The 20,117-nt window shown below is 41.0% G+C and overlaps 1 protein-coding gene across 2 annotated transcripts in view; it reads right to left on the reverse strand.

Moving 5' to 3' along the window:
• The window catches only part of RERG (RAS like estrogen regulated growth inhibitor), a 644,587-nt gene that overhangs the window by 289,829 nt on the left and 334,641 nt on the right, over positions 1-20,117 (reverse strand). The window contains exon 1 of one of the 2 annotated variants that reach the window (XM_085650566.1): positions 13,493-13,694. The exons of the other annotated variant lie outside the window; for it this stretch is intronic. Within the exon in view, the coding sequence (XP_085506692.1) occupies positions 13,493-13,595 (103 nt within the window). The 5' untranslated portion in view covers positions 13,596-13,694. Of the gene's footprint in view, positions 1-13,492; positions 13,695-20,117 lie in introns of those variants that run through there. 2 annotated transcript variants of the gene reach the window in all.

Raw genomic sequence — 20,117 nt, forward strand, 5'->3', positions numbered from 1 at the left:
TCACTTTAGCACTCGGTGCGCAGTGGTAAAGTGCATAAAGTTAAAAAATGGACCAAAACGGAGATAAGGAGGCAGAGGGTTTGGGGGAAGGTCACCCTAAAGCTGATGGTCTAACAGCAGGAAAATGTCAACTCTCTAAAAGTGGCATTTTCAAAATTGTAACTTAAAGTCTGACTTTACCATTAAAGATGGTTTTAAATTACAACTTCTCAGGCACCAAACATGAAATGTTTACCTTTTCCCAATTAAATGTTAGCACCTGATAAATATAATAAAGCAACTCAATATTATCCTTTGGGACAGGTAGGCCTCACAGTAGTGAATAATGAATTTAGGAGCTTTTCACTACAAGGACACATAAAACTTAAAATCACATGTCCAACCATTTTATTACAATGCACCCTGCCCTATGGGCTACCTAGGGCCTCCCTTAGGGGTGACGTATATGAAATAAAAAGGGAGATCAAGGCTTGGCAAGGTGTTTATTTTGCCAAGTCGAAATAGCAGTTTAAAACTGCATTCTGGCTGCAATGGCAAAGGGAAATGTTTGAAGGGGCTACTTAAGTGGGTGGCAAAATAAGTGCTGCAGGCCCTCTAGTAGCATTTAATTTACATGCTCTGGGTATATGGTATACTACCGTACTAGGGACTTAAGTACATTAGGTATGTCAATCATGTGTAAGCCAATTTTACCATATTTTAGGGAGTGAGCATGAGTACTTTAGCACTGGTTAGCAATAGTGCACAGAGTTTCAATGCCAGCAAAAAATTAATCAGAAAAATAAGCGCATAAAGACAAAAGGTTGGGGGAAGACCACCCTAAGGCTGATAGGTCGAACACGTGCATTTAAGAGATGGCCCTTCTCTTTGTCTCTTGTCTTTAAACAACTGTCCTGTTTTCTGCACTAGAGTGGAGCATCAAAGTGTTTTGAAATATTACCTAATTTTCTTCTTAGAGCTTAATACCACACTTCTGTCGTTTCTACGTAAGTAACACATGCTACTATTACCCAATCCTTGATACACAATTTAGTGATCTTCAGAAAAATGAAAGGCTTAGTTTGTTTTGTCAGGGCTCCAACACATGACCGAACAGTGCTGAACATTCAACCCTCTAGCTAGCTACTCTGGTTTCGTGGGCCACCATGGTTTCCTACTGTAAGGACATGGCGGAGAGCCTATATCTCCTCAGCAATGCGAGTGTGAACTATCTTCTGTACTCTTTCGATTGGTTTGATTAAGGAATACTTCTTGATGCAGCTATTTTAAAGAAGTGTGATCTCTTTTGAAATCACGTGAAGCACAAGAACATGAAGCTAGACCGATAAAGAACTCCACTGAGTGTCCTCTTGTCTGGTGCAGTGTCTGTGTTAAGTGACACTGCGAGGAAAACCTAAGCAAGTTAAAACTTCCAATATAAAAAGCTCGCAAGTTACCTGTGTGATATGGTGTTAGCGTACTCACAAAAAAAGCTAAGATAGAAGTGATTTTGTATACAAAATGCTTGCAAGTTACTTAATGCTGCCGTAGACACCTTTTCATGTGATGGTGCAGAAAAAGCCGGAAACTCAGTAAGCTCCTGTGAGGCCAATAATCATGCACTCCGCAAAATGACACTTGTGTAACCATAACTCCTCAGTGACATACCACTGTGACAGAGTACATGGAAACATCTCAAACATGGCCATCACCTTCATCTCAGGTGAACTCTTCTGCCCTCATCGGCCACCAGTCTCATCTCTGCCGTAATGAAGGTTATTATGAGAAGATTCTGTCCCTTTTCACATAAACATGCTCGCCAAGGATTTAGTACAGGAACATAATAACAAGACATAGTAAGTAACTTCCGGCAATTCACTATAAAACTCAAGTAAACCTAAAAAGTATGTACTGGGGGGAAAAAGCAATTCAGCCTTTTCTTTTTATAGAAAATAATTTGCAGAAGCTTTGTACTATCGCTGGAACTTTATGTACCAAAATTAAGGGTTGCATGATAGGTATTGACTCAGCCTATAATCAGGCAGCTTTGTATGTTTTTAAAAATTGCCTGCAATAACAACATACTGTTTCAAACGAAGCTTTTTGGCTTGGCCGATATGTATGATCACGCGCCAGAAAGTGACCTAGATCGATCAATAGCGGCTCAGCTCATATGAAGGAAGCCCAATTTATGTCCAGAGTTTACAGCGCTGTCCTAATTTATACGTTTCATTTGAAGTAATTACATATTTTATGCTTCAGTCTGATTCAAATGTTGCTCTAATGAGTTGCACTTTGCTTTAATAGTTCCAGCTGTGCTTTTGTCCATAACATTTAGTCCCATCTCCAACTTTATTCTACAGTTTTCGGGTCACCTTTCGTTGAACCCCACTTCAATCCTTCGTCAGTATGTGGGGAGGCACCGCCCTCCTGATTGTAATTTTGCTATAAAACGAGCCGCACTGAGAGTGTGACCCTCACAAGTTGTACGTGATGCCTACAAAATATCCAGCTTTATGAAGATCAAGAAAGGTAATGTTGGCAACTGATAAAACTGTAAATCTACGTTTTTCCACTATACAGACTGTAAATATTATAACATAGTTAGAGGAATCCTGCCATGTGAAATAAGAATTGTAGGCTTCTCATATTTAGATGGATGGAATACTGAGTTCTTGCAGAATCATTAAATTTTGAGATGTGTTAATTATGAACAATTTAACAAAACGCAGTGGGCTGTAGATATTACATCAAACGACATTTAATCCCAATGACATCACAGGAAGCAACATCACACAACTGTTGACCTCAAACCTATCACCGGAAGTGATGGCAGGTGACCTTTGTCTCTAATATCATACCAGGCAGTGGTATCACTGAAGACAAAAACCCACATTAAGTTCAAGTAAAAAACTGTTTTTTTAAAGTTACCAAATTTGACAAATGTATATTTAAGTCGGTACACAGTCGGTACATATATTTAAGTAGGTCCTACAGTTATATGTCAGTGGCACAAGCATGATACTAAGCAGGCAGCTAGAGAACACACACAGATGTGGAAGAGAGGAAGCATCTTGAGAATATTATTGTATCATAATGGGATACAGTGAAAATAAATATTGCATGAAGTATGTGAAATCAGTGTGTGTGTATACATATATATATATAATATTCACTGAAAAAACCATAGGTTTCACACATGTTATAGTTAGCGGAAATTTTACTGATAAAAAACCAATGAAATTCCCCCGTTATAGTTAGTGCAGGCAACTATAACTCACGCGACCGCAATCCTCTGCTGATGCTAATACTGTATTTAGACACTTATTTGCCCATGTCTTCTTCCATAAATTTTTAGCTATACATATATTACAAATATTTTTTTTTCATAAAGACACATATGTCATCAGCAGAAGATTGCGGTCGCGTGAGTTATAGTTGCCTGCACTAACTATAATGGGGGAATTTCATTGGTTTTTTATCAGTAAAATTTCCGCTAACTATAACATGTGTGAAACCTATGGTTTTTTCAGTGAATTTGCAAGGTTTTTTAAATGCTAATTCCTAACTATAACGTGTGAAACCTATGGTTTTTTCAGTGAATTTGTACGGTTTTTTAAATGCTAAGTTACTTTACGCCATTCGTGGCGTGCGCGCCCACTTAACGCAGTTCGTTCCGTGTGCGCACGGTGCGCTTCGCGCACCGTGCGCGCACAGTGATCACGCGGTGCGCTTCGCGCACCGCGCGCCCACTTTACGCAGTTAGTGCCGTGCACGCACGGTGGGCACGCGGTGCGATGACAAAGCAAGAAAGCACGTCAACAAATCTGTTTCTGCTTTCCTCCGTGACTATGGTATGGGTGCCATTTACCACAACAACTTGCGTTATGACATGCAAGACATTTATAGAGGAGATGGTGTGCACTTCAATGATGAAGGGAACAGAGTCTTCCTCTTGAACCTTAGACTCTGCATCGGTACTTACTTGTAGGTACCACTAAAAAATCATTTCATAAACACAACGGCTCTTTTTAGAGCCCCCTAATATCTAAACACTTAAATCTGATTTTCATTTTTTTTTTTTTTTTTTTCTACCGTACGCTTACCGTAAGCTTACCGTACGCGTACCCCGTGATTTTTTTTAAAATCAATAAATGTTTTTTTTGTACTTTTCTGTCCTTCTTTGACCCCCTTACAAATGTTAGGGGGTCTGTAACTCTCCTCATTGCCCCCTTTCCTTGTTTTCACTCTTTTTTTTCAGAGTGAAATACACAAAATGGCGGCCGCCGCTTCCTGGTTTCGGCCGATTCGAATGTTTACTAAGATCTAAGAGCCAATCAGAATCGCGCTCGCGCACGCCACCGTACGCTTACCGTAAGCGTACGGTAAGCGTACCGTAAGCGGGCTCAGATATATATATTGATTTAAAGGCTATTTTCTCAGAATCTACTGAACAGATTTACACCAAACCTACAAAAGGCACTTCCTTGACCTAGGGACTACCTCTCTGCCAAATTTTGAGTAATTCTGTTCAGCCGTTCGGGCTGTAGCTCGTTCTAAAGGTCCTATGGAAAAATGCATGGGAAAAACGCATTTTGGGACCCCCCTTTTATCTCAGCCCCCGCTTGACGGATCCCCCCGAGACTTTCAGGGTAGGAGCGGAGCGTAGCGCCCCACCTATTTTGAGAAATTCGCGAGGATTCGTCGACCGGCGCCAAAGTTATTCAAAATAGAATGTTGAGGTTTTCCTATGGAAACGTGGTCCTAACTATAACTACCTACTGGCGACCGCCAGTAGGTAATATATATTTATATATATATACACACATGAAAGCGAACAAGGCTTCTGCAAAGCTGAAACACGTAATGAGGACGCAATAAAGAAAGTTGCAGCAAACTGACTTGTGTGGGGAGTCTAAGAAGTATAGTTTAGCTGCCCGGTTGAAGTCAGAAGCCGAAACGCGTAGGCATCCTGTGTTGGGTGTTGCGGCACATGAATTGAGCATTACATAAAAAATAAATAAACTATGTACGATTAAAGAGAGCAGACTCATCGGAGTTTCTTGGCTGTCCTTTGTAGTGAGTGCGGCTGGACTGTTCGAGACAAGCAGTCATTGAGGAGTAATATATATATATATATATCTATATTCACTTAAAAAACCATAGGTTTCACACATGTTATAGTTAGCTGGACATTTCACTCGTAAAAAACCATTGAGATTCCCCCGTTATAGTTAGTTCAGATAACTATAACTCGCGCGACCGCAATCCACTGCTGATGACGTCACATATTACATCACTCATGACATGGTCAGTGACATCACTGATGACATCACTGATGACATCATCCTTGTGATAGAGTGGCGGTCGCGCGAGTTATAGTTATCTGAACTAACTATAACGGGGGAATTTCAATGGTTTTTTACGAGTGAAATGTCCAGCTAACTATAACGTGTGTGAAACCTATGGTTTTTTAAGTGAATTTGTAAGGTTTTTTAAATGCTAATTTATGTATGTAATATTATATTTTTTATATATTTATTTTACAATAAACTACCTATGTATATAGTTATAGATTGACTGTATCCTGTAATATGGAATGGCTCAGCTCTTTTTTTTTGAATTTGGATAAAGTTGAACAGCATAGTTCATATCTTCTATAAACTTATAAACAGTTTAAAATGTGTTTTTTAAAAAAAAGTTTTTTTCACGGTACGCGCACCGTTTTTTTCACCCTTCGGGGTCCTTCAGGGACCCCCTGACAAAGGCTAGGGGGTCAGGAACTCTCTACCCTGCCCCCTTTTCACGTTCTCCACCTTTCTTTTTCACTGTCACACACAAAATGGCGGCCGACACTTCCTGATTTCGACGGATTTGAATGTTGACTGACATGTAACCACCAATCAGAATTACGCTCGCGCACGTTATGGTGCGCGCATATAGATATTTATGTACTTTTAACTGCAATTTTCTCAGGAACTACTGAACAGATTGACACCATATATGCAAAAGGCACATGCCTGACCTGAGGACTACCTCTTTGCCAAATTTCAAGTAATTCTGTTCAGCCGTTCGGGCTGTACCTTCGACTAAAGGTCCTATGGGAAAATGCATGGGGAAAACGTGTTTTGGGACCCCCCTTTTTTCTCAGCCCCCACTTGACGAATCACCCCGAGACTTTCAGGGTAGGAGCTGAGCGGAGCGCCCCATTAGTTTTGAAAATTTCGCGAGGATTCAAAATAGAATTTTCTGATTTCCTATGGGAACTCGGTCCTAACTATAACTATCTACTGGCGACCGTCAGTAGATAATATATATATATAGATATAGATATATATACATGCACGAAGGTGAACAAGGCTTCTGGGAAGCTGAAACGCGTAATGAGGATGCGATACAGAAAGTTGCAGCAAACTGCCTTGTGTGTGAACTCTAACTGAAAAAATATAGTTTGGACGCATATTTATATATGTGTTTATCTATCATGCAGTTTACCTATCGTCCTCCGACCACATGCAACTTTTGGAGCTGGTGTAAAAGGGCAGTAACAGGGAACTCTATTGATATCACAAAAAATTCCCCGAGTGTAACGATCTACTCAGGAAAGGAATCTCGCACTCCAGAATGTTCAAGCCGTATAAAGTTTATTTAGCTCAACGTTTTTCGACCAAGGTGATGTTTGTCAAAAGCCACAACCATGATTGAGGTAAGCATGACCTATAAACCTCACACCTTCATGAAGAGAGAAAACATACTACATACTTTCACTGCGGTGTTTGCTATGTATACAGAGATACAATATGAGTGGGGCCTGGAAGTCGTCCAAATGGGGGAAATCCGAATCCTCCACCTTTAAGCAAGCCCTGCTAGAGATCCTTAATGACGTCCTGCGTGGAGGTCGTATTAAATGTGGTCCAAGACAATCCCGGTCACACACTCATGGAATCTGTCTCTGAGCCTGGAGTTGCGCAGTAGCATGTCTGGTTCTTCTTGGGGCGAACTCCCAATCGGAGAAACGCCTGCTGCTTTTGAAAGCGCACTGGGAATCCTTATTTAGGGAGCCACTGAAAGCCCAAGGGCACATGTTGCCCCCTTCATTAAGATATACAGACTACTGAAAAAGAAGATCAGTTGCTACTATTTTGCTAGGAAGAAGGAAATACTCCTTAGACTTCCCATCATGGATAATTAAACTTTTCCTCAGAAGAATTCTTGTTATGTTATTTGTTATGTTATGTTATTTTTATTTAATATAGCGAACAACTCACCCGGGGGCGTCTCGGCGCTGTGCAGAAACAGGGAATGAAGAGGAAGAGAGGAGATTAGAATAGGTGGGATTTGAGATGTTTCCTGAATTTGCAGTAATTCAGGCAGGTGCAAACATGGAGTGGGAGCTTGTTCCAGCAGTAGGGAGCAAGATAGGAAAAATCCTTTCCTCCACTACGAGTCAGACAAATGCGAGGAGCACATTAATAAGGATTTGTCACAAGATCTTAGGCAGCGGAATGGGGTGTAAATTTTGATTTTTTGTTGCAGATATAACAGGACTTTCCCTTTTAGGGCATTATAGTTAAGGCAGCAGATCTTAAAAAAAGATATTTTCTTCACTGGTGAAGTGTAGTTCTCTCAGTAATGGAGCCGAGGACTTGTCTGAAGGGCGGTTAAGAACAAGTCTGGCTGCAGTATTTTGGACTACCTGGATTTTGGCAACTAGGGTCTCACTGATATTCGCAAGGAGGGCGTTGCTGTAGTCCAACCTACTTTTTACTAAGGCTTGAACTAGAGTCTTACGGGCAGAGATTGGGAGGTAGGGGAATATTCTGCACAGAAGGTGCATGTTATGATAGCATGCTCCGGAGGTGGGCAATATGTGCTCTTTCATTGTTAGTACTTGTCTATTTTTTATGCCAAGATTTTTTACGGCTTGTGTAGGCACAGGAGTGGCGCCCAGTTGGTGAGGCCGCCAATCATCTGTCCAAATAGAGGCAGCTTTCCCAAACAGCATAATCTCTCTCTTATCTGCGTTTAGCTGGAGATAATTTCTGTTTATCCAATCAGAGATGGCTAGCATGCCCAGGGTGAAATGGTTTTTAGCCGCTATCAGGTCATGGTTGAATGTAAACATCAGCTGGGTGTCATCTGCATCTGAGATTATTTCAAAGCCGATTCACTCGACAATCCTGGCAAGGGGAGCCATGTAGATATTAAACAGAATAGGGCTCAAGAAGGAACCCTGCGGGACACCCTTGTCCATGATTGTCTTACGAGACGAATATGGGCCCAGGATGACAGTTTGATGTTTCTCTTCCAAAAAATGCTGGAGCCATTGTATGCCGATATCTCGCAGCCTTTCCAGCAACCTTGTATGTGAGACTGTATCAAAGGCTGCTGAGAGATCTAACAGCACAAACATTACTGGGTGACAAAACACAGCACCAAATGCACCACTCAATTTTTATAATACAAATGAGTCCAAGTCCTCAAAATAGTACGTATTCCAAATGGTTCTTCTTTATTATTCAATTTGAAATGTGCATTTTTGACAACAGCAAAAACAGCCGACGCGTTTCGTCCAACTTTGGACTTCTTCAGGGCTAAGATAGTGGGTTGAATAAAGAGCACATATAGTTCTGATTAGCTCAATTTTGCGAGTCTACCACGATCCAAATGGATATAGTATATCCTTGGTATGAGATCACCGTCCTGTTTAAACATAGAAATAAATAGCATTAATTAAAAGTAGAGTGTGCAAAAACGATGATCCTTTGCCATCAGTTACAAACCATAATGGGATATTGGGTTGGAACGTAATTTCCTCAAGTGATAAGAGCGAATTTGTCCTATCGTGGAATACCCGATTCAGTATTCAAAGCAAAATCAAAGGGAGGCGTCCGCCCCGTCCGGTAACAGCGATCATTACTGGGTGACCTACGTCCAACCCACGGCGCAGGGAATAGGTCACGGCAAAGAGCGCCGTTTCTGTGCTATGGCCAGGTTTGAAGCCAGATTAGGAGGACTCAAGAATGTGGTCGGTTTCTAGGTAGGTAACTAATTGTTTATTGATTAGGTTTTCGAGCAGTTTGCCCAGAAAAGGTAGCAAGGATATAGGCCGGTAATTGGCCAGAGATTTTTGGTCCAGGGAGTTTTTTTTAGGATAGGACGTACACATGCCGTCTTCCACTCAGGCAGAATGGAGCCTGATTTCACAGAGCAGTTAAAGATCTCTAGGATAGTTGGGGCAAGGTAGTTGGACAGCAGAGACATTATTTTTGGGGGACAGATGTCCAAAGGGGAACCAGATTTAACTGTCGTCAGAGAACTACAAATTTCCTCCATGGTGAAGGGCGCGAAGCTGTCAAAAATGTAGGGAGGCTCCTTTGACTGGTCCCCGTTGGGATTAATGATCCCTGATACAGGCAAGGAAGGGAGGTAAAATGTTGCTTAAATTTGAGAGATCTTTTCCTGAAGTCACAGAATTTCTGGGATTCAGAGGAGGACGCACACAGGCCCAGGGGGTAATAAAGCCATGAACTATATTAAAAAGAAGTTATGGGGAGTTGCCAGTCTGTTCAATTTGATTAATGATAGAATCACACCTTGCAAATTTGATAATATGGTGGTAGCAAGATAGGGCTTGTTTATAAAGGTCCTTATCTTGAGGCATTTTGCTTCTATGCAAGCGCCTCTCTATGTTCTTTTACCTTGATATTTCTAGTTTTAGTTCGGAGGAGAACCAGGGGGCTGAAGGATGGTGTTGGAGGGGTAGTGGTTTCTACAGGGGACTGTGGCGTCCAGGGCTTTGATAAGGGTGGAGTTGAAGGACTCCAGTAGGTTGGTGACCTGTGGATTGATTTGCGGCAGGCTGTGGAAAAAAAGCTTCCCTAAAGGCCTCAGGAGGAAATGGATGCCATGGTATGTAGGCATGTGGTGCTGGTCTACTATTACTTTTAGAGATGGAAGGATGGGGAGACTGAATGTAAAAAGTGATTGAAAAATGATCTGCCCAAATTAGGGGGGGTTGGTACCTTACATTCCAGAAGTTCAGTGTTAGGGAACAGCAGATCCAGTGAGTGGCCCGCTATGTGCGCGGGGCCTGTGACTCATTGGGGGAGACATAGTGTTTCCATGTCCACTAAAAGCTTAGAAACTTCAGTATTTGTGTGGTCTTCCCCATGGTAATTGAAGTCACCTAGGAGTAAGAGTTTATTTTAGGCTAAGACATGGGTGGCTAATTCTTCCACCAGCTGTTGGCTGAAATTAGACTTCGATCCTAGGGGGTGATAGATCAGTGCTCCATTCCAGGAATCAGTAGCGGAGAGATTTATTTTAAAAATACCCATCTCTGAGGAATCAGAGATAGTGGTCGTAGTCCATGTTACATTAATTGTGTTTTGGACGGCTATGGCAATGCCTCTACTTAGTTTTGGTCCTCTGTCTCGTTTAATCAGTTTGTAGTTATCAGGAATGGCTAGTGCAACGGCTGGTAGGTTGGACAGATTCAGCCACGTTTCCGTCAGGAAACAGATGTCTAGGGACTAAGTGGTGACAAGATCCCATATCTCATTCGCATGTGTGGCTAGTGACCTTACATTACAGAGGAGGGATTTTAGGTCCACTCTAACATGTGTGGGGCAGGGGTCAGTCCCTGTGTTGTTCCCGAGATCATTGTTGTTTTGAAAATAGCAGTTGAGACAAGCTACATGGCCCTCTAGGTTAGGGGGGAAACTGTTAGTACATAGAAGTTGTGGTGAGGTTCTAACATTGTTCGGCACCCTCAATTTAGGAAGGGAGGTCTATGAATAATGGTAATAGTGGGATCTAATACCACTTATCCTAGGAGAACCAGGGATCCTGGCTTCTTGCTCCTGGTGACGCCTGGGTGTGTCCGTTGCGCGGCCTTGCCCGGCATCTGCTTTTATGGCCTAGTGCACTAGAGCGCTAACTGCCGCATCCCGCCCACCACTGGAAGTGGTTCCAGAAGCTTTCTCTACACAAACAGCTACTGAAGCTGCGGCGGACCGGAAAGCCATGGCACCTTGAGATGAGCGTGAGCGTGAGGAAAGAAGTGACTGAGCAGAAGTTAAAAGCAATAAGTAAAGCACAAATAAAAAAAGAGAATTTAAGAATAAATTCCCAGGTGGGGCTAATGTTTGTGTATAACTGGCACACAGCAGGCATACCAATATATTTAGTAAAAAGCAGCTAGATGCAACCTAAGTAGTGGCAGCAATAACATCAAACGGATCCCAATACTTGATCCGCCTTGTTTGCCTACTATCCTTACCCCCAGGTCATTACAGTCCTGATGAGACCCTCATATTGCTAATAGGGTTTTAACGTCGTCGACACCAAGGAAAGGACTGTCTTTAGGCAAAGCCACTGGAAATGATCTGGTCGCTCTTTTTTATTTTCTCAACAAGCATTAGACGCCCTTCAATATACCAATAACCTTATAAATGTAATGCATTTTTATGTCACTTCACTGTCACTTCTTTTAGATGTGTGGTTGTGGTCACTTAATATTTGAAAAGTGCTTTCAATTGACAATATATATATATGCACACCATCCAGCCTCCACAGAATCATCCCAAGAATCATCCACGGAAGAAGGCACGGACTCAAGGTAGTAAGGATTCGGCATCTATTTATTTTCTTGGGTCACCCTCAATCCCAGAGGTAAGAGAGACACGTTTCGGCTTGCTAGAAGCCTTTATCAATCTGTTTGGCGCCAATTACAAAAGCATAATATATAGCCCTTCCCAATTACGTCATAGGTAAACACGAAAGACATACTCTAAACAAAAAATATAACCACGATGTAAGCCTTATGCAGCAACTAGATCCATGCATCCTACGGCTGGGTATCAGCAATGTTAAAGGTAAAACATGTTCAGTTATCTAAGTTGCACAGTGCATTTGAATAATTAGCATGGAGTCCCATTATTCTAAGTTAAATGGGCAAATGGTTAAGTATGCTCAAAATGTATATCGTCTGCCCTAAATGGTACATTTCTAGCGTATAACGTGCGCCGCCAAATTTCTCATCCTGCGTTACAAAAATATAAAACATAGAATCTGTTGAGTGCATTAAAAGAACATGCTGCCGTACTTAAATTGCCAAATGAAAAACAGCCACTGTCACGGAGTGCTCATCACGAGTTCATAACAGATCCTCAGGTTGATGACCTTTAACCTCGTACTGCGTGATTAGTTCCAACACCTGCCATGCCGCAGATGTCATGAGCCCAAACACCAAGGGGCAGATTTATAAGCCCCTTGCGCCACTTTTGCGTCACTTTTAACATGGGAAAAGTGACGCAAAAGTGGCGCAAGGGGCTTATAAATCTGCCGCCAACTATTTATATATATATGACAAAAGAATACATTAAAATCAGTTCGGCTAAACTGAGTGTTGCTAATACTCAAGATCGGACTAAATTATTATTAGGACATTTTCTAATCTTTGTGGCAGACTAGTACTGTTTTACATTCAGAATTCTCTTATTTATTATTTTTTTGATACAATGCTAGACAGACATTTCCTGTGACAATAGGAGAGTGCAACTGCAAATGAGTTCCATGTGAGCACTTGCTGTAAACTAAAACTAGATGATTTACAGCAGCTGTAAGTGCTAATCTGAACAGCTCAGTGGGTTTGAATTTCAGTAGCTGAGTTTTCAGCACAGAAAGACTAAAAACAACACTAACCCAGCTGTCCCTAAACAAGATGTAGACCCTCTAAAATCCAAGATAATAATTCAGGGTGCTGATGGGCTCATTTACAAGAATTGTGGCCCAGTTAACCGAACTTTCAGCAGTCTGGTAGTCAATATCCTCACAGGCAGTTTAGGGGGAGACAAAAAGGAAGTAAAATGTTCTCCCCTAAATGCAGTGTTCAGTTCCTGGAATGATCAACAAATAGGTCCCAGGTCTACTAAATTTCATTGGCCTCTATACTGAGAGCTGTCTGGCTGCCATCAAGAACATCAGTTACCAGGAGCACTCAGTAATTGCAGAGAGACCCAAGTTTGAACTGGGGTGCTGTGATAAGGTTTTAGGGTTACACCATGATTTGTAAGTAGATACCTTCAGAAATATAATAGCTGGAGAGACAGTGTAAATGGTTGCGAAATGTGGTGGCTGACTGCAGTCATTAGAATAAAATTCGAAGGCATACGATAAAGCGGAACTTCTATGTGTGGTAGTCTAGTAACATTCCTGTCACCATTCCTAGGTGACAGGATGCTACTAGTTCCAGAATGTCGTGAGTGTCAGTTACGGCAGTCGGAGCTGGTGAGCAGTTGTATCTGCCTGTTCTCGCACCAATAAACGTCTTGAACCATCTTCCTGCTTCGATTGGTTCCTACAAATTGGCGAGGAGCGAGGGATCAGCTATCTCTACTTGAGTACAGGCAGAGGAATTTCAGAAATTCATCGGACGTTACAAGAATTTTTTTTCTCCCTCCACCTCATTTCAGAAGTTACTCAGCACTCACCTGATGGAGCAACATACCTGAGGTTGAGAACGTGAGTTGCTGGACCTGCTTTGTCATGTTTTGGACCTTTTTAAGGTACTGTGTTTCCTTTTGGGAGTGTGAGGCAGTTGACAGGCACATGACGGTTGAGAGACCGCTCGAGCTTGTTCATGAGCTCACGATCGCTGTGCGCTCGAGATTGCGTGAGTCCTTGTGACGTAAAAGACTCGAACGTTGTGACTGCCCACACGCTTTCCTGCTTGTACATTCTCATTGCACTAAACCTTGAACTGACGTGCCTACGTCATCACGTTTAGACGTAACATGCCGCCATTTAGGAGCAGTTTTGTCTTCAAGTTATCAGTGAAACGCACCATTTCACTGCATCGTATTCAGCGTGCATCGTAGTTCACGCTGACACGCACACGGCTAATTTAGTATTAACTGCAGCGGAACTTCACAGTGATGAACTCATATCACGCTCACCATATTTCGATTGCCCTTAGCAAGAGTATTTAGCTTTTATATTTACTGAATTATTTTTGGCATTTATTACCTTTGAATTTAGTTACAATCAGCCTGTTCTCTCCTCATTTATACATCTTTCCTTTGTCAGCAGAACATCGAGTCAAGTTAAACAAGTAAGTGGGTTGACAAAGATTTAAATTAGTGAGATTCAATATGAGTTCACAAAATTATGGTCTCACTCCTTTAATTGCATTCTTGGCTCATCCTGGTGAACCAACTTTAAAATGGCCAGAATGGAAAGACTATTTTTTAAATTATATTTCTGCATTAGAGGAGGAAAGTGAGGATGAATACACACCTTCAAGAAAAAAAAAGTTACTCTTACACAATTTGGGACCTGAAGGTTTACATGTATATTACCAAATGGAAAACAAAGCCAGAGCAAGCAGCACCAATGTCTTCTTAGAAGCCTTAGAAGATCTAGATATGCATTACCATCCCACAGTGTGTGTAGGCATAGACAGATATACTTTTTTTCAACGGAAGCAAGGAGATGCAGAGAGTGTGGAAGATTATGTAGCCGAGCTGAAGAAATTAGCCGTTACATGCAAATTTGGTCCACTATATGATGACTTTATTAGAGACCAATTAGTAATGCTTTCTAGTTGTTCGTGTATTCAAGACAAATTATGGGTGTGTGGTGAGGCACCGTTAGCTGAAGTCACTGCTTTAATTAAAAAAGCTGAGATGTCAAAAAGGTGTGCCAAAGCAGCAACTAAGAAAGAGGGCAATGTTGTCAGGAAAGTTTCTAATGTTCCGAAATGGGAGAACAAAAAGTTAGACAAACCTATCTCTAAAGATTTTAACAAAAGCAAAGCAGTTCAAAATGAGAAAGTTCAAAGTGATAGAATCCCTACTTGTTTTAAATGTGGGACATTTTGCTAAGGGTAATAGTTTTCCAACATGGAAATCTAAATGTACCTATTGTGGTATATATGGCCATTTTGCGAAAGTATGTAGAAAAAAATTATATAGAACAGGTCACAAACATGGGATGTGCGTTTGTGAAAATTATGATGATAACAATGTTGATACAGATCCTTCAGTTGAAGATTGTGTTTTATGCATTGACGATGACAAGGATTGCCACAATGTGTTTTTTGGGGATAAGTTCAAGCTCCTTAAAAAAAACACATTGTGAGATTTCCATTGATGGTGTTCAAATTCAAACTACACTATTATTCAAAGAAAGTTATGGGAAGAAATGCTAGTCAAGACTTTAAGAAAAGAGTTAAAACCCACTCATGTGCATCAAGTCACTTTTACAGGTGATGAAATTCATATGGTGGGATTTACCGTAGTTACTTTTGGGTTTAAAGACAGATCAGCCTTAGGGAAGCTGTTTGCAGCTGAAAAAGGTCCTTCTGTTTTAGGATGGAAGGATCAAGGAGCTCTAGGCATCATTCTTGGTCCAAATAGGAATGATCAAGTTTTGCTTCTGGATGACCAAAACCAAGTTTTAGTAGACTCCTTAAAAGATAAATTTGCTGGGGTGTTTTCTGGTAATGTAGGTAAGCTGAACAGTTTTATGCATAAGATTATACTAAAAGAGGGAGCCGTTCCAATTTGCCACAAAGCCAGGAACATTCCTTTAAGAGTAAGGGAAGGAGTTATGGCTGAACTTGATTCCTTAGAGCAGAAAGGAATAATTGAGCCCATAGAATGTGCGGAGTGGTTGCCTCCAATTGGTCGTTGCTCGGAAATCGGATGGACGCCTTCGTCTATGCATTGACCTGAGAGATCTTAACGAAAGCATAATTGTTGACAAATTCCCACTTCCCAGGATAGATGAGCTTCTAGCACAGTCTCAGGGCGTGAAGTGGTTTTCCCACCATAGACTTGACCTCGGCTTATCACCAGATTTTGTTACATCCTACCAGTAGGGAACTTACAGCATTCATTACCCCTTTTGGCTGTTATACGTTCATACACATGCCTTTCGGCCTAGAATCAGCTGCCACTGTTTTCCAAAGGCTGATGCACAAACAAAAATTTTAAACGTACAAAAGGGGTAACTTATGTTCAAGACAATATTCTGGTGATGGGCCGAGATAGATTTGAGCATGACAAAAATTTTGAACTTGTCCTATCTAAATTGTCACAATATGGTTTAACCGCTGAACTAAGGAAATGTAAATTTGCTATGGAATCCGTAACGTATTTAGGACATGAAGTTGGTGGTGATGGCATATCTCCTAAGTAAAATTTAATTAAGGCCATCAAAGATGCCCTCTCCCCAACTTCAAAAGAAGATTTAAGATCTTTCTTGGGATTAGCAGAGTTTTACCCTAAGTTTGTAAAACAATTTTTCCTCAAAAGCTCATAATTTGAGGGAACTATTAAAAGTGAGACAAGAATTCAAATGAAATTCCAATTTACAGAATGATTTTGATTCTATAAAATACTAATTGTGTGATGCATTTTCGTTCCAGGCTTTCAATCCGCTAGCTCATCATAAACACTCATTCATGTGGTAAATGATTAGGTGCTGTCTTGACACAGAAAGGGGAAGAATCTACTGTAGTCTTTGCCTCTAGGTCCTTGACCACTCCTGAATGCAAATTTTCTGTTATAGAAAAAGAAATGTTAGCCACTGTCTGGGCCATGGAAAAATTTAGGCAGTACGTTTGGGGATCCAAGTTCACTATTCCCACTGACCATGAGCCTTTAGTGAAGATACTTACCTCTGAAGGAATCATTAAGGCCACACCCAGGATTGTTAGGATGACCTTAAGACTTTTGGATTTTGTGTATGATGTGGAATACGTACCTGGCAAGAATAACCAAGTTACTGATTTTATAGGTAGGACTCCATTGCCACATTTTCTCATACTAGTAATGTTTGGGATGATTACAGTGTGGCCAGTGTTTGTGAATCAGACTTTTCAATTTGGGAAGACTGTAGCATTGCAATTATTCATGATTTGGATTCCGTTGCTATCTCACGAAATGAGTGTGTAGAAGAATGTACCAAAGACACCATTCTTACCAGTATTAAGGAGCATATTACTAATGGTTGGCCTTGCAAAAGGGAAGTTCTTACTCATGTAAGAAATTATTGGGAAATAAGAGAAGAATTATCTATTGATGACTCTGATTTAGTTTTGAGGGGAGACAGAGTGACTGTAACTTGAATTATGTCATAGTGGTCACCTGGGCATCATGAAATTAAAGAAAAGCATGAAACTTTGGTACTGGTGGCCGAACATGGACAGGGACATGGAGAATACTGTCAGGTCTTGTCAAGTCTGCTCCAATTCTGATGACGCTCAATTGTTACTCAGACCTTCTTTAGGTGATAAGAGAATTCCCAACGGACCTTGACAAGATTTAAGTGTTGATTTATTGGGTCCTGTGTTAGATGCTGGAGGAAAACCTAAGTATCTGCTTGATGTAGTGGACAATTTTTCAAAGTGGCCTGAGGTAGATCTAATTGACAATATTGAGATTTAAAAAGTTGTTGACTGCATGGAGAATCTATTTTTGAGGGAAGGAATTCCTAAAGTCATTTTAAGTAACAATGGTACTCAGTTTTGTTCAGACAAATGTAACAATTTTCTAACCAGGAATGGTATTATTGGGAAGAAGACACCGATATATCACCCAGCTGGGAATGGAATTGTGGAACAATTCAACAGAGTGATTATGAGCAGTATTCAAGCTTCTATTGGGGCTGGAGAAGTTTGGATAAAGGAACTTTTTAAAACTATTTTGGCCTTTAGAATCACACCCACTGGCACAGGTTACAGTCCTTTTAGAATTTTGAGAGGTAGGGAGCCCTTCAAGAAGGATAATGTAGGTTGGAATCAAAATAACATTTGCAGCATGTGGTCACCTGCAGTGGTTAGAGCAAATTTAAGGAAGATGCAAAAGGCTAGTAAATCTCACTATGACCTTAAGCACAACACCAAAGACGTGTCCCTTAATGAAGATGACTGGGTTAGAGTGAAGTTTGCTCATAAAATGAAGAAAGGGGGAAGTAAATTTTCTAATCCCTTACAAGTAATTGAAGTGTATTCGAAATCTGCAAAGTTAAGTGATGGAAAAGTGTGGCATTTCAGCAGAATTACCAGATGTCATAGAGTTTTCAATTGGGGAAGTGTACGTGAGGAAGACTCCAACTTATCTTCCAATTGGATGTGGGATGATGTTACCAATGTCAACAATTTTAATTCTAACGGCAATGTTTTTGGTTCTTCTGCCTCTGCATTGAGTCAAGATTTGCCTTTACCTCTAAATGAGGTGGTGTGTCCTGCTAGTGGTTCCGCGTGTGCCTCTGGTGGTTCCACCTTCACCTCCTCTAAAGGTAGACAGATAATTTTTCCAAAGAAATTTCAAGATTTTGTTGTGTAATAATATGTTTTTATTGTGTTAAGAAGAGAAGTGGTGATGTATTATGTTATTATGTTTTACTTGCTTTGTTCTCTTTTCATTACTTCTTCTGTTCTTATATTGTGCACAGTGTACATTTTCCTCATGTCAGTTTGTTAGAATATTCAAAAGTTCTTCATTGTTTAAGTTATTGTATTTATTTAAAGAGAGAAGATGTGGTATCCTAGTAACATTCCTGTCACCATTCCTAGGTGACAGGATGCTACTGGTTCCAGAATGTTGTGTGTGTCAGTTACGGCAGTCGGAGCTGGTGAGCAGTTGTATCTGCCTGTACTCGTACCAATAAATATCTTGAACCATCTTCCTGTTTCGATTGGTTCCTACACTATGTCACTCTCATTTTGGAAATAGTAGACAATAGGATCCCTTGGAGTAGGGGCAGGCAGGCAGGGGTGACCCGGCAGGATGCAGGCTACCTCTTCATGCAGACCTGGAATACATCTGCATATACTCAACCTCGGTTCACAAGAAGGCTTCTTGTGTCAATTCTGGCCAGCTGGACTGCAAAATGCTTCTGGTTCCTTGTTTGCTCACTGTCTGAATATAACCTCTATGTAGGCTTCATTTATGCTGTTTGTCTGTTGGTTACGTGCCAGTTTCGCTTCTCACATCAGGTAGTCCAGCTTACTCTGCATTTTAAACAGGGCACTGCAACAAAGCTATTGTATGAAAAAGGTTTGGTCTAGGCTTGGAGGGAAACTCCAACAAGTATGGTTCTTGTATTGTTGATATAAAGAGCATCCTACAGAAGTCTGAAAAATACCACTACTGGCTGTATGAGGTTAGAATATATCCTGGTACTTGTGTTTGAGAACAAATTATGTAATTTTTGCATCATGTGTTTAGATGCCAACACTAACTTTTCAGTATTCCTATCTACTTAGGGCTAAATGAAAACCACAAATTCTTTAGAAGAAATAGACATTACTACGTCACTGACCTTCAATACTTTAGTGGATTCTCGGTCATTATACTTGTATGTTTTCTCGCATACGTCTCTGTCCTCAAATACCTCATTATAGTCTCATGCATTCAAGGATCACTCTGTTCATTTTCTTCCATGAAAGCAAACGATCTGTTGTTAGTGCATATGCTGTGTCACACTGCCATATTTGACTTTTTCTGGCCTGCACTGGGATTTCCTCTTAGTGTATGTACCATCTCTGATTCCATTGGAGGTGCTCCATGTTTACATAACCTTTGCCAACAGAGGTGAGTGTCTCTCTGTCGTAATACAAAAGTCCATTAGCCAAGATGTATATTCTATAGATGGTTTATTTAAGCTTAGTTACAAGGTAAGTTCCAGGTAGATGATAATAGATAGGATGTTAATAGCGGACAGTCCCACCAGGAGCAGCCTCCCTGTTGCTCAGTCTGCACAATCCAACTGACACTCAGCACATCACCTGGCACCCATGCATTCTGTGACATCACCAAGCATTCAGCATTCCACTCATCCCCAAGCACTCCAGCACTTATCCTGGCTGAGAAGTAGGGAAGGTGTAGCTAGGGAAAAGGAATGGCAACAGTTAAGTCACAACACTCTGCTAACCAGAAAGTTTAGCTGAGCTTGGTTTCTTCCTATCCTACCAGACCATGGTCTGACTACGAGTTTGTGGTGGCTGATAATATTTCTACGGGCGCATGCTGTTCCACCTGTTACCCAAGAGAAAACGCATCCTAACAGCCATTCAGTTTCAAATCCAAGCAGAAAACAATAAGGGTGACCCTTCTGTCCCCCAC

Source organism: Triturus cristatus, chromosome 4_1 (genome assembly GCF_964204655.1).
Source record: "Triturus cristatus chromosome 4_1, aTriCri1.1, whole genome shotgun sequence".
In the NCBI taxonomy this organism is placed as follows: Eukaryota; Metazoa; Chordata; class Amphibia; order Caudata; family Salamandridae; genus Triturus; species Triturus cristatus.